At 39.1% G+C, this 12,918-nt stretch overlaps 1 protein-coding gene across 4 annotated transcripts in view; it reads left to right on the top strand.

The window, feature by feature from the left end:
* Positions 1 to 12,918, top strand: part of GRIK1 (glutamate ionotropic receptor kainate type subunit 1) — a 173,342-nt gene that overhangs the window by 116,205 nt on the left and 44,219 nt on the right. For all 4 annotated transcript variants that reach the window (XM_065626861.1, XM_065626858.1, XM_065626860.1 and 1 more), the window contains exons 6-7: positions 1,283 to 1,456; positions 5,126 to 5,269. In XM_065626861.1, the coding sequence (XP_065482933.1) occupies positions 1,283 to 1,456; positions 5,126 to 5,269 (318 nt within the window). The remainder of the gene's footprint in view (positions 1 to 1,282; positions 1,457 to 5,125; positions 5,270 to 12,918) is intronic.

The raw sequence follows: 12,918 nt of genomic DNA on the forward strand, positions 1-12,918 counted from the left end.
TACAAATCTATAAATACTTATTTCAGCACATCTTTTCTACATTTGAACTGATACGCTATATAAAAATGTAACTCAATGTAACTTAAGGTCCATTTACATTGCAGACTAGAAAGACAGCAAAGAACCAATATTGCTAGAACAGTGCTAGAGGGCTGGATTATATCTGTTCATGTGCATCAGCTGACTCTTTATTTCCTTTCCATATACAATTTTATGTGGAAGTGAAAAATCGTTTTGAATCCAATAGTCAATTCATTAGTCAGAAAAGACTATCCAGCTGTTTGGAACTTGAAATAGTAGCTCGAAATAATTCTCTTTGAACCCATTTTAACATGAAGAAAAATACGAAAAAATAGGATTTACTGTGGAACTTACAATAGCAGTGAATCTAACATAAAATGGTAACCACTAACAACAATATGCATGAGATAGTAAAGAGCAGTAAGCAGTGCTGGTGGTATCTAGACATTGTGGTATTGTAAATGTTGACATTTTGATGGTTACTGTGGTATTAAACCATAACCAATGCATTTGTCATTTTACTGGCCTGCTGGGATCAGCAAAAAGTTGTCTTGAAAAACAGCCTTCAGGCTTTGAAAAGCAGTTATCATATTTCCACCGGCTGATAAATACAGCTGTGGAGTGTGCCACACAATTATATCACTTAGAATACCCATTATTTTCCTGCCCTGTAAATGCTGAGCACTGAAGCACATGGACTTACTGTACACTGGCCTGACACATCCATTAGACATACTGGCAGCAAGTCACCTGAAGGAGGCAAGGCAGAAGAAAAATAGGATTCATAAGTAGTAAAAGTGCATCGCTCTTGACATCTCTTAGAATTTTCCTTCCCTGAGTTGAGAAATAAGCTTGACATTGGCCAGCTAATTCCTCATGTTGGTTTGTCAGAGCTGTAACACTGAAGACTGCTATAAATTAAAATTAGATACTGTTGTGCAGGTTGGTTGCAAAATAGTGCTGTTGTGGGGGAATGGATATTTATGTTCCAACAAAGCAGATATGTGGTTTGTCATAAATTCCACACAGCTTTGGTTTATTCAGATTTATATCTGAAGCAGCCATGACTAGACTTTGAAGGCAAGCAGAGCATTCACAGGGAAGGGGAAAAAAAAAAAAAAGAAAAAAAAACAAAAAGAAAAAAAAACACTTGAGCTTTGGATTTAAAATCAAATACAATTTTGGCTTAATTGTACCTTCCAAAAACTTTGCTTTAAAAACACTATATCTGGTTTTGTTTGTTTTCTTAATGGTGATTTAGGATCTGTTTGCATTAGACCTGGAACCTTACAGATACAGTGGAGTAAATATGACAGGGTTTCGCCTGCTCAACATAGAGAACCCACAAGTTTCGTCGGTCATTGAGAAATGGTCAATGGAGCGTCTGCAGGCGCCACCAAAACCAGAGACTGGCCTTCTCGATGGCATGATGACAGTAAGTGAACAACTACAATGACACAGGAGTACCTACAGCACACTTTGCAATGCTGTTCTAGTGGATTTGAGCCGATCCCATTACTGCTTTATTTCACAAGGGAAATGCTCAAGCAGCATCCCCAAAACAGACTTCCTTTCACCCGCTTCTCTACAGAAATGCATTTATCCTGTGAACCAATATGCTCATCTGTGTGACAAACCATTGCTGGGCAGCTCTAGAAATTAGTGACAATTCTCTGTCTTGGTGCCATCCAGCTAACGTCACTCATCTTATTGTTGTCAAATGTATATACTGCTGCCTCATTTCTCTAATAATGTTCTGCATGGAGTGAAGAACATAGCAGGAAAAAAACCTTTCAGAGCAGGTATACAATTTATAACCTGCAGGGAAAGATATTGTACATGAGGACAGATAATAGTATTTTTAAATTGGAAAAGTGCCCTTTCTCTTCATTTCCATCATCTACAGCAACTCTGGCTTTTAAGATATAATCTAAAGATAAATGAAAGGTACCATCAAGCCAGGAAATTAGGATTTCCTCCCTACCACTCCTTCTAGAAGCAAAAGAAAGAATAGGAACAATTACATGGACAGTGTGACTCCATTCAGTTTTGTGGGGTGAAGGGTTGCCATCTTTTTGCAATATAAGAGAATGTGTCTTATGTACTGAGTGGAGTTCGAAATGATTTGAAATAGACTTTATTGCAGATGATTCCAGGGAAAATTTTGAAACATTCTAACATCCTGAAGAGAGATACATTATGTGTGATATCTCTAGCATTTAAGAAAATTTTAACTTGTTTGGGCAGTGCGGTTGTGCTCACTCATACACAAAACAAGGGAGAAATCTCTCTCTGGGAACTTCTGATGTGAATACACAAGACCTGCAAGGGTAGCTGTACACACATAGATATTCACCTGCATTCACTCAACTGTAAAACTAGGAAAAAACAAGTTCTTACTAGACTCTTATGGTGTCCTCTGTATCTCTGACTCTTATCCTCTCTTTTGCATCTCGGTAATCTCCTAGTGTCCTTGTTGCTCTCGAACAACATGAGCACAGAGGAAAGCATCTTTCTAGTTCACTATGATCATTTAAATATTCATAGCAAATTCTGTGTACTCAATTTGATGAAGAGCTGCAACACTGCTATGTTTCATTGACAATAAGGTTATGACAAGCTGAACAGTATAAGGAGATCAGGATTACATGTCCTATTGTTAACTTACGATTTCTCCTTTCTGGTTCACACTATACTGTTTGCCCTGATGTCAGCTTGTGGGAAGTCAGCAGGGCATGACCAAGACTGTTTTGAGCTCACGTGCCACTTTATGCCCTAATTGCAGACAGAGGCATAATTGTTCTAACGAGATCTTTGGGTTTCTTTGCAATAATTTAAATAGAACACAAAACTTGGAAAGATAAGTTCCAAGAGAAAGTCTTAGTCCCTTTCTACTTATACACAAGTATGGACATCAATGTAAGGCAGTTTGCTTCAGAAAATGAGGTGACATTTCTTTCCTCCATGCAACCCCAAACCCTTAACCAGAACAACAGCGAGGGGAAAATAAAAGGTTAAGGGAGGTAATACAGCCTCCTGGTTGCTGCAGGGCAGGATGGCTGAATAGCAAGTTACACAAGCACGAGATTCAAACAGCCAAGTCTGGCGGTGCTGCTAATGTACGAACACTGCAGGATCATAGAATCATTTTGGTTGGAAGACACCCTCAAGATCATCAAGTCCAACCATAACCTAACTCTGGCACTAAACCATGTCCCTAATGGGACATCATGGGATGCACCATGTTATCAAGTACAAGTGTTGGTGGTTCCAGATAGGAGTGCAAAGTGAGGTGTGCTGCAGCATTTTCACCAAGTATCCCCAGAGTCTGTAGGCCTGGGACACAGACAGACTGGAACTCCAGTGATCAAGTAAAATTCAATCCTGAAGGAACATGTTCCCCAGTCTAATGTAAAAACTGATCTGAAATCCATTGACATTGATGGGAATCTTTCCATTGATTTTGAGGGATTTTCGATCAGGCCTTTAGTCTCAAGGTCTGTGTGGAACAACTATCAGTTTTAAGACACTTGACACTGAGAATAGCTGTTATTGTCTCCTCCTGCTTGCCTCACCATTTATAATGTTTCAGTTTGCTCTGATTGTGGAAGCATTGTTTTGGGCAGATCCTGACTACCAAGTCAAGAGCGGTTCTTCTTCTGTAGTATATTAAGATTAGTTGATAAATTCAGATCACCTTTGATTGCCAGCAAAAACCTCCAGTGCTGATAAGACTGATGCTGTTGTAATTTACTTAGGAAAATGAAACAGACAAAGAATCAAAACTATTAATTTCCCAAAGGAATTGCATGGGAAAGGAGTTGCATGGGAAAGGAATAAAAAATGAACTAGCTTTGCTGTTCGTATAAATGAGTCCAGTTTCTCATCTGCAGAGTTAGTACTTTTTCTTAAGGTCCTACTTAATTTTTCAGTAGCTTTACAAGAAAGGTAAGCACTTTATTTTTACAGCGTCCCTGTTCATTAAGCAAAACATGGCCATTCCCACCTCACACAACAGCACTGAAGCACAGTGCAGGTAAAGGTGCGATTTTTCTAAAACTTCCCAGCAATAGAAGATGACAGACTGTGTGATCTCAGTTTGAGGCTTACTGGGAATACCTTTAAACCAATAAACCCATTCTTAAAAGAAACACAGATGCTCAACCAGCATCCAGTAATATTTAGTTATCTTAGGGAGATATTCATCTGCCCTGTCTTAGAAAACTAGTAGTAAGATGTGTAAGTCCAACTTAAACACCAAAAAAAGCACCTTGAAATGACAGTTCACCTCTCTCTAAGATGGCATGGGAAGTATGGCAGTGAAGCAGCCCCAGCACAGTCTCAGTCGGGCTGTTTTTGTGCCGAAAGAGAGCAGCAGACACATAGAGACATCAGAAACCTGTCTGGTGGGATATCTACCAGCTGCTTGGAGGGATTGATTTCCCTGGAGAGCTAGGCCTGCCTACCCCTCAAGGAAGAAAGCAATACCACAAGCGGCCATGAAAAGAGCGGTGTTAAGGAGCAAGTACAGGCCCAAGCGGACAGCCCTGCCACAGACCCCCATGCCATGCCACCATGAAATGCCAACCTGCAGGCTGGGCAGACACTGGCTTGAGCACCTTCCTGGTGCTTTCAAATGACACACCTTAAGATGCTGAGAGTCTTTGGAAAATCCCATGAGGAAATTATAGGAGACTGAGTACTGAGAAGGGCTTGGCCATAAGACACACCTGGAGGGTGGGACCTAGACTGCTGTATCACCTGAGGCTTGTTAAAACTCCCCTCCATGCCACAGAGCTACCTGTGTGCTCCTTCCTATGCTGGACCCACCGACCTTTCTCTTCTGTTGCTGCCCAATGAAGTTTTCTTCGCAATGCTCACCTGAAAATACTCTGAAATTATTATGAGCTACAAAAAATTGAAATTTGTTGCACCTCAGATTTCCATGGAGAGCCCAGTAGTGGCCTTTTCCATAATAGCAGCCCAGGGCAATGGTTTTCAGTAGAGAAATGGAGGGACCAAGCACAAAGAAGTACCTTTAAAAGGTACTTTAACTAAAAGGTATTACTACTTTAAAAGGTCTTTCTGGTTTTTTTTTATGCAGACTGAAGCAGCTCTGATGTACGATGCTGTTTACATGGTAGCAGTGGCTTCCCAGCGTGCCTCCCAAATGACTGTCAGCTCCCTGCAGTGCCACAGACACAAGCCGTGGCGTTTTGGACCCAGATTTATGAATCTGATAAAAGAGGCAAGTGTAAACCATCTGCTTATGGTCAACATAATCCTTCCTGTCTTCTTTACCACCCTGGCTTGTGTTGTTGCTCCCTGCTCTTTGTCATGTGCTATGCTCTGGTTCCAGGCACTTAGATATCCAATTTTCCCTCACCTTCCTAGCATTGTTGATTTTTCAGACACGAGTCTGTGGCTTGCATTCTGGTGGAGATTTTATGTGGTCTTTCAAAAACAGAAATTGCTAAACCCTAGGTGTGATACAATTTCAGACTAACACACCATAAGACTTTCCAGGCTTTTTCCTTGGTTAATGTTTACTATGGATGTTTATAATTTCTAATAATGTGATATAACTAACAACAGCCATTCTAGAAATTGAAAGAAAAGTGAGACTGTAGCTCTGTCCTTGTTTCACCACTTAATTCCAGTTGTTTTGCAGATTATTTGGTCAGTAATCAATATCCAGAAAATATTGCAGCCGGTATTTCTAAAGAAGTAAATTTCTTCTTGAAGTCATGCACTATCCCATAAGAATCTGTCACTGAGCTAGCTTGATCCACAGATGTTCTAAAAAGTACACATTTTGGCTGAAATGCTTTCACTCTTCCAGAAATTCACTTTTTAATATGAATTTCAAATGGTAACTTTTCCTTTAGGGAAGAGTGTGGAAATGAAAATTGGAAATTATGTGGAGCCTCCTATACATATTTAATCTTTTTCCTCAGTTCTTGTCTATGACAGTGTGATTCCTATCAAAGCCGTATTCATTAGCACTTGTGTAGGTGGAACGGGACCTGTAGGCTGAGGTACAAGGTAAGTGGCCTCAGCAGATCAAGGCGTACACCTGAATCCAGAAATACAGTAGGAGTAAACTGAAAGACATGACATGTGGTGGTTACAGAACATGTAGAAGAGCTGTCATCACCTTCCTCAAACTTTTCCAAGTAAATTTTTTAGAATTACCATTGGTAATGTACGACATAGTGATTCACCTACACAGAAATCATTGAAAGTCACTGAAACAGTACTCTCCACACAGGGTGTTTTATGAATTTTAAAGTTTCCTTGTAAGCTTCTCTCTTCGAAGGTTTAAAGAAAAGACAAGTTACCCCAATACTTGAGGACCTGACTTAAGAATCAAGGAAGTTTTGAGATAGTTTTCTCACTGCAACACAACCACGGGAACACCCCAAGAAGTCAGGGAAGCAGCACTGGTAAAGATTATTTCTATCACACTGACATCAGCCATGCTGCATCTCCCTCACTGGGGAGGAGGTGGGAAGACAGTAGCAGGAACAGTTGAAGACTGGAGAAAATTGTCTTAGAAGTGTCTGTAAGAAAGTTGAACTTCTTCTGCCCTCCCTTCTGATTTGATCTAAGTGGGAACTTTTGCTCTTCTACTTCTCAAACTCAAACTAAATGAGGTAGCATTTCTATTCATACAATTCATGGTGTGTTTTAAGAATAATTATATTGAAATTGAAAGTTAGGAAAAGACTTTGTATTACTGAATACACCCGCATAATTGTACAGCGGTGACCTACTTATTTTGGGTGATGTGAAATACATAGCATATGGGTCCTGAGTCCTAAACCAGAAGAAGTACTTTGACCAAGAGTACCAGATGTATCTCAGCAGATCCAATTCAAAGCTTAAATAGTTATACAGTTCACATTTATCATGTACAGATATCTTCTCTTGCATGGAGTGAGATATGTGAGCTAATTACTGATTGTTTTGTAGATAGTGTCTTTCACGGTCAGTAAAACACTGATTTAAATACTCTGAGAGTCTTATCTTCCTGTTTCTATTGTAGCCAAAAAAGGTGGTTGTTAAAAGTAGAGGATAAGGTTTAATAAGACAATATTACATTTCCCATAAAGACTATAGCACATGTTGGAAACTAAATAGTAAATGTATTTGGACCTCCCTAGTTCATCTGATTTGCTTAACAAGGATAGATGAACTTTATAGATTTGGAATCAAGTGAATACGTATGGAAAAAAAAGTCAAGCAGTCAGAATTATCGTTTGGGCCCACATAAATACAATTTACTTTTATTATTCTGTGATACGGTACTGACAGTCTGTGAGGGAATTTTACAGACTGGTCTGAAGAAAAATATCTTCTCTGTCTGTACTGCAGTCTAGATAAACAACTTTCAGACAAAGAGGTTGCCTGCAATGAGCCCTGTGGGTGCTATTGCTTAGCAGATACTTCAATGGCTCTGTGGTGGGTTTTGCGTTCTATTTTAGTGATGATAAGAACTGCAGCCATCTCATTTGCTTTGCCAATGCTATAAAGTGCCAGGTTGATGGTAACAGAAAGGACCTCAGAACCTGCCTGGACATGAGCAGAAGGTGGAAAGCCTCTGACTTGTATAGCAGCTCGTAGGTTGCTTTTCTCTTCACTCAGCAGATAGAGAATTAATTTTTTCACCCTGTAATTGTCCTGTTTGGAAGTCAAGTTTCAGGTTGTGTCTGGTGCTCGGGTACACACAAGCTAGCAACTTCTTGAAAGCAATTGGAAAGTGGACATCCTGGGGCAAAATATTGCCTTTTGATTCATGTCAACCCGAATGCGTGTATTTTGGAGTTGGTTTCTGAATTTTCAGAGTACATGAAAATAAAAGATGGCTAATTTAATGTGAGGATACTCCTCTCTCAACTGTAGGACTTCAGGTAAGAGTGCCAGGCAAGAGCATTAGCAGACCCACTGTCTATTTTTCTAATGACCAAGACTTGAAGTGCTACCAGCAAGACTATAGGAGAAAAGCACTAACAAAAATGTCTGACGCTGTAGAATAACCAGTTATAGAAACAAAAAGAGTAATTTTCTATGCTTTAAAGATCTCGTGAGCTAATGGTGACTGCAAGAAGCATTTGGAAAATCATAGAGAAAAGCAAGTCGACAAAAGCCCCCTAGCCCTGAGCACAGCTTTGAGGTCAGAGTGGTCATCAGCTAGTTTCTACAAAAGAGACTATTACATAAAATACACTGTCTGGGGTCAAGACTTTTCTACAATAGCTTATTAAGATATTTTTAATGAAAAGTAAATCCTTGTCAGAAGCTTTTGTCTCTCAGTGACCTAATATCATTCATATCTAAATGATATTTTAATCTTTTAGCCCTTGTGGAAGCATTTGCAGAAAGTACGTCTTACCTGTGCCCAGAAAGAAAAAGGAGGCTGCTGTCCCTCTTCATAAAGGGAATAGAGAGACAAAGGATGATTCCACCTTTCCTAAAAGGAATGTGTAAACATGAAATAGGTGTTTATGATTGAATGTCATGTCCCTTTTAAAGCATGGGATAAGCCCCCAAATAATGATTATCTGTTATTCAATTATCATCTAAACCAATATGAGCTCCCCTCACTCAAATCCAGTAACAATTAAAAAATTACTGCATAGAGAAGTATTTCAAAAGACAGAGATGCGGACTTTATCTTGAGTGAATTTATTAAATCCCTTCAGTGTCACATACACAAATATCAAAGATTAAAAGAAAACTGAAGCATTTACATCTACCTTTCAGTTTATGTTGTTTTTGACAAGATACATTTCAAGCACATCTAGTTAGTAGAGACCAGGAGTGAGAGCGATTAGTCTAGATTTTGCATCAAGTAATTGAATACAGCCTTCTTTTCATGGTGTGACATCACAAGACCACAAGAATCCTCTGAGCTGAACTGATTCCTTGTGTAGGCTAATGTTATGACCACAGAAAGCAACAAGATAAGTGGACTTGGTCATTCAGGCACTATCATGCCTGTAAAACTTTCAAGCCTCTGTCTCGACTTATTTGTAATAACTCTTCTGAGTGAAGATACCCCAGTTAGACTGGAGAGCCAGCCTCATTCAAATACCTCTAAGCTCAAGAAACTCTTTCCTTAGAATTTATAAAGGGTTTCCTAGCCCTCTGCTAGCTGATTCTTGTTTCTACAAGTAATGAGTGGTATGCCTTACAGAATGTCTCTGGCCTGCAACAAAGACAAGGGTTAGTAAATTATGTTCCTGAAGAAACCTGCTTAAATTCTGACATCATTTTTCATTGTTAAAGATGTAAAGTGAGACCTTAATTTAGCTTGGTTTTATATTTGTTGAACACATTCTACAGTTTTTAAAACATCTAGCACTGTGTGACTCTGGTCTGTGTCAAAGACTTGCTGTATCAAGTGTAAAATTAATTTTTAAATAAAGACTTATCCAGTCCTTCCCTGTACAAGAGGACAGTAATGGACTGAGCATCAAGAAATGAAATTACACAACAAGGCCATCTTTATTATCTTAAGTTGTTATTTTGCCTACTTTTTGAAAGCATAATAATTCAGAGTGTGGTACCCTGCATCCTGGTTACATTGGCTATAAATGGTTTTATTTAATGTTTCTTCTTTACAAAAAACAAACAAACAAAAACCAGCAACTAGCTTATACTATATACTGAAGAATGTAATTACTTGATTTTTTTCTTCCAAACTCAAGGCATTTAAGCAAATGATAGCCTTGCTATGTAGAAAAAGAGACCTCCCCATCAGCATAATCAGGAAGACTGGGAAGCAGGAAGGTGTTATAATTTCCATTCACCACAAAAATGGCTGGGAAGACCTGCACCATAGGAAAAAAGTCTCGACAATCCTCTGAGCAGAACCACTTCTTCATGTAGAGTAATGACCATAGAAAGCAACAAGATGGGTGGACTTGGTCATACAGAGACTACCAAGACTGTATATTTTTCAAGCTTCTGGGTCAACTTATTTGTAATAATTCTTCTGAGTGAAGATGATTCAGTGCATTAGTCACTTGCTAGCCCATACTTGCCCCCAAAACCAGTGGCGGGTTTCCAAAAAACCTCATCCAGATTGATTTTGTCCAAATTTGATGACCTGACTAACATTTTGAGAAAGGGACAGGAACAGACAAAGCCTTGATTAACTGGTATCAAATCACAGGATGTAATTTTCAGGGGATTCTTGATAATAACTAACTAAATCTAAAACAAACATAGAAGATCACTGGAAGAAGAAGGAAGTGAAGATTTTTCATTACAAGAAAAGTAGGAATTTAAAATAAGACAGAAGGGAAAGCAAGCCATCTGGGGAGATATTAATCAATTTTTTTGTTGTCGTTAAAATTGGCAGCATCTTCAAACAAAGGAGCACAAAACATCTTGTAAGAGAACAGAACATTTCTTTTGTTTCATGGTCTTTTATCACTGCCAAAGTCAACATGTAAGAGTGTTTTCATGGGAATGAAAATCTACGGAGTGGAACAAAAAAAAAGAAGTGAGCAGAACAAGACTCTGGATGTAAGAAGTCCCAATAACTCACTGTCTCCTCCTCTATCTGAGGAAAGGTCTGTGTGTCAGTCGCCTGATCTTTCTGCTGCACAGGTGTCTCTATGCATGTGACTGGGGAAAGATGACGTAGAACTGAATTTCTTCACCCACATCTTTGTCACCGTGTTTTAGTGTTGAGCCAATTATAGCATCTATAGATACTGGCTGCATTTATTCTCCAGGCTCTGATGCAGTAATATTTAGCTAATCCAAAGATTAATCCAGTTATTTACCTTGGTAGGACTTCTCTCCTAGATAATTTGATATTAGGGTTTGATCCACTGCTATTAAAAGAAATATTTTCCTTTGTTTTACTTTTTAGAAATGTGCTTGTCCATAAAGTAATGGATGCATTTCTCATATAAACCTATTACTGTTTCTTTCTTTGAACTGAAAACTCCTAATTAAAAGAGCAAACAAAACAACTGCTAGACTTGCATCCCATGATGATTTATTAGAAAATAAAATTCAGCTTTCCATGAAGATAATGTATGGCTGAAGTTAATGCCAATAGAGATTCCTATTCTGAAATAAAACTTCAAGTGGAAAATCACTTAATTTATGCAATGATCTGTGCACCCATTGCAAAATAATTGTCCTAGAATTTGCATACTAAGAATAAATACATATTGGACTGATAAAAATTATCTGCAAGGTTCTGATACTGTGATATCTAAAATCAAAACAGGAAATCTGACAAAAATATGTATATTTTCTTCCATTACATTTTTACTTTATTAAATATTACCCGAAAAGTAGATCTGTTTATAAAAAATGAGCAAGAATTACTATAAAGTATTTTTATCTGAGTATATGGAGGATATTTTGATATTTGCTACACAAAACCTTTTTTCAAAACATATTTTATATGTCCTTGCCTACTTAAAGTTCTCACCCTTTACTCCACACTGATATTTCTATTTAAGTTTAAGTGCATGGCCTAAGCTAGATCATACTTGTTTGTATTGGAAAAGCTCCCAGGAGCCCTAGTCACATCACCATCAAGCCATTCACTGTGCACAGTCTGCTCCAAATAACATACGAGATAACTGTTAGATGCAGATGATTTAGGTTTTGGAGCAGTGTACTCTCATTGAAACAATCTGTTCCTCAACTACACTGCCTCCTACTCACTTATTCACAGATTTGTCTGCACTCGGTCCGGTTATCTCAGTTGGAAATGACACGGTGCTTTGCACCACATAAAGCCTGCACGGGCTCCATGTCATCCCTGTCATTCAATGGGTGGATGTTACTGTAAGAAGACAACAGCTCAGCTGGAGAGAACTTTTCCCACTCAAGATGCTGGGTGGGAATGCGAGAGCTTTGGTTCAGTTCCTGCCTTTGCCACAGACTGTGCAACTCTGAGCAAATCACTTCAGGGCAGCTCCAAAAACTGTGCAGTGGTTACCTGAGAGGGTAAAACCGGTCATTGCTTGGCAGGCACTTCCAAGGATCAGGCTGTTCACCATCCATCCTTATAGCTACTACATCACTCTAAAACAAAAGCAGCAGAACCTAGACTCTAGGTAAAAAAGTCCTGGAGCTGGAAATGCTGTGGTTCCCCTCTGTAAAAGATGGATGATGGCTAGTTAGTGTATTTAGTCTGTTAGCTGTGTGGAAGAGGATTTCTCTATATACTGTCTCGTCTATACAAGTGGTAGCTCTTACAATGAGATCCCAATCCACGTTAATGCAGTAGTGTAAAGTTATGGTTTCCAACTTCATAGTCGACAGTAATCCCACCCAGATGCTTCAGTGACAGTCATGTTCATGCATGATAGGACAGACTCTGCACTTACTAAGAAGAAGAACAGGCAAGGTTTGACCTTCCCTTCCGATTCTTCACACCCACTCCCTCATCTCTGGTATTGATATCAAGCAATCTGGCAGGTGTAAGCTTTAAAAAAACTCCAAGGCTTTTCAAACATATGCTCTGAAATGAATCCACCTAAGCCTTCATCCTCAAGTATTCAGGGTTCATTTGTCAAATTTGTCACACCATAAACCTTTCATATGACTACCCCTGAACGTCATTAAGCTCAGCCACTGCTCTGGAAATGAGTGCTCTTGAATGGCTTGCAGAACAGCCTGTGACTCCTAAGGAATCCCTCTTCCCTATTTACCCACCATTTCTCTCTTGTTTCAAGGCAACGGTGTGCTCAGTCTTGTAACAGCTGCCTAAACCCCTTCCTAAGAGCAAGCTTCCCCCACACCTCCTCTTTTCCATTCCAGTGCTGCTTACTAAAAGCCTGGGACTGTTCCAGTCCTGGACGTCTTCCGAGTAAAGAGGCTACAAAGCATTGTGATTTTCAGTGGCATAGATAAAAC

The sequence above is a fragment of the Caloenas nicobarica genome, chromosome 1 (genome assembly GCF_036013445.1).
Source record: "Caloenas nicobarica isolate bCalNic1 chromosome 1, bCalNic1.hap1, whole genome shotgun sequence".
Lineage (NCBI taxonomy): Eukaryota > Metazoa > Chordata > Aves > Columbiformes > Columbidae > Caloenas > Caloenas nicobarica.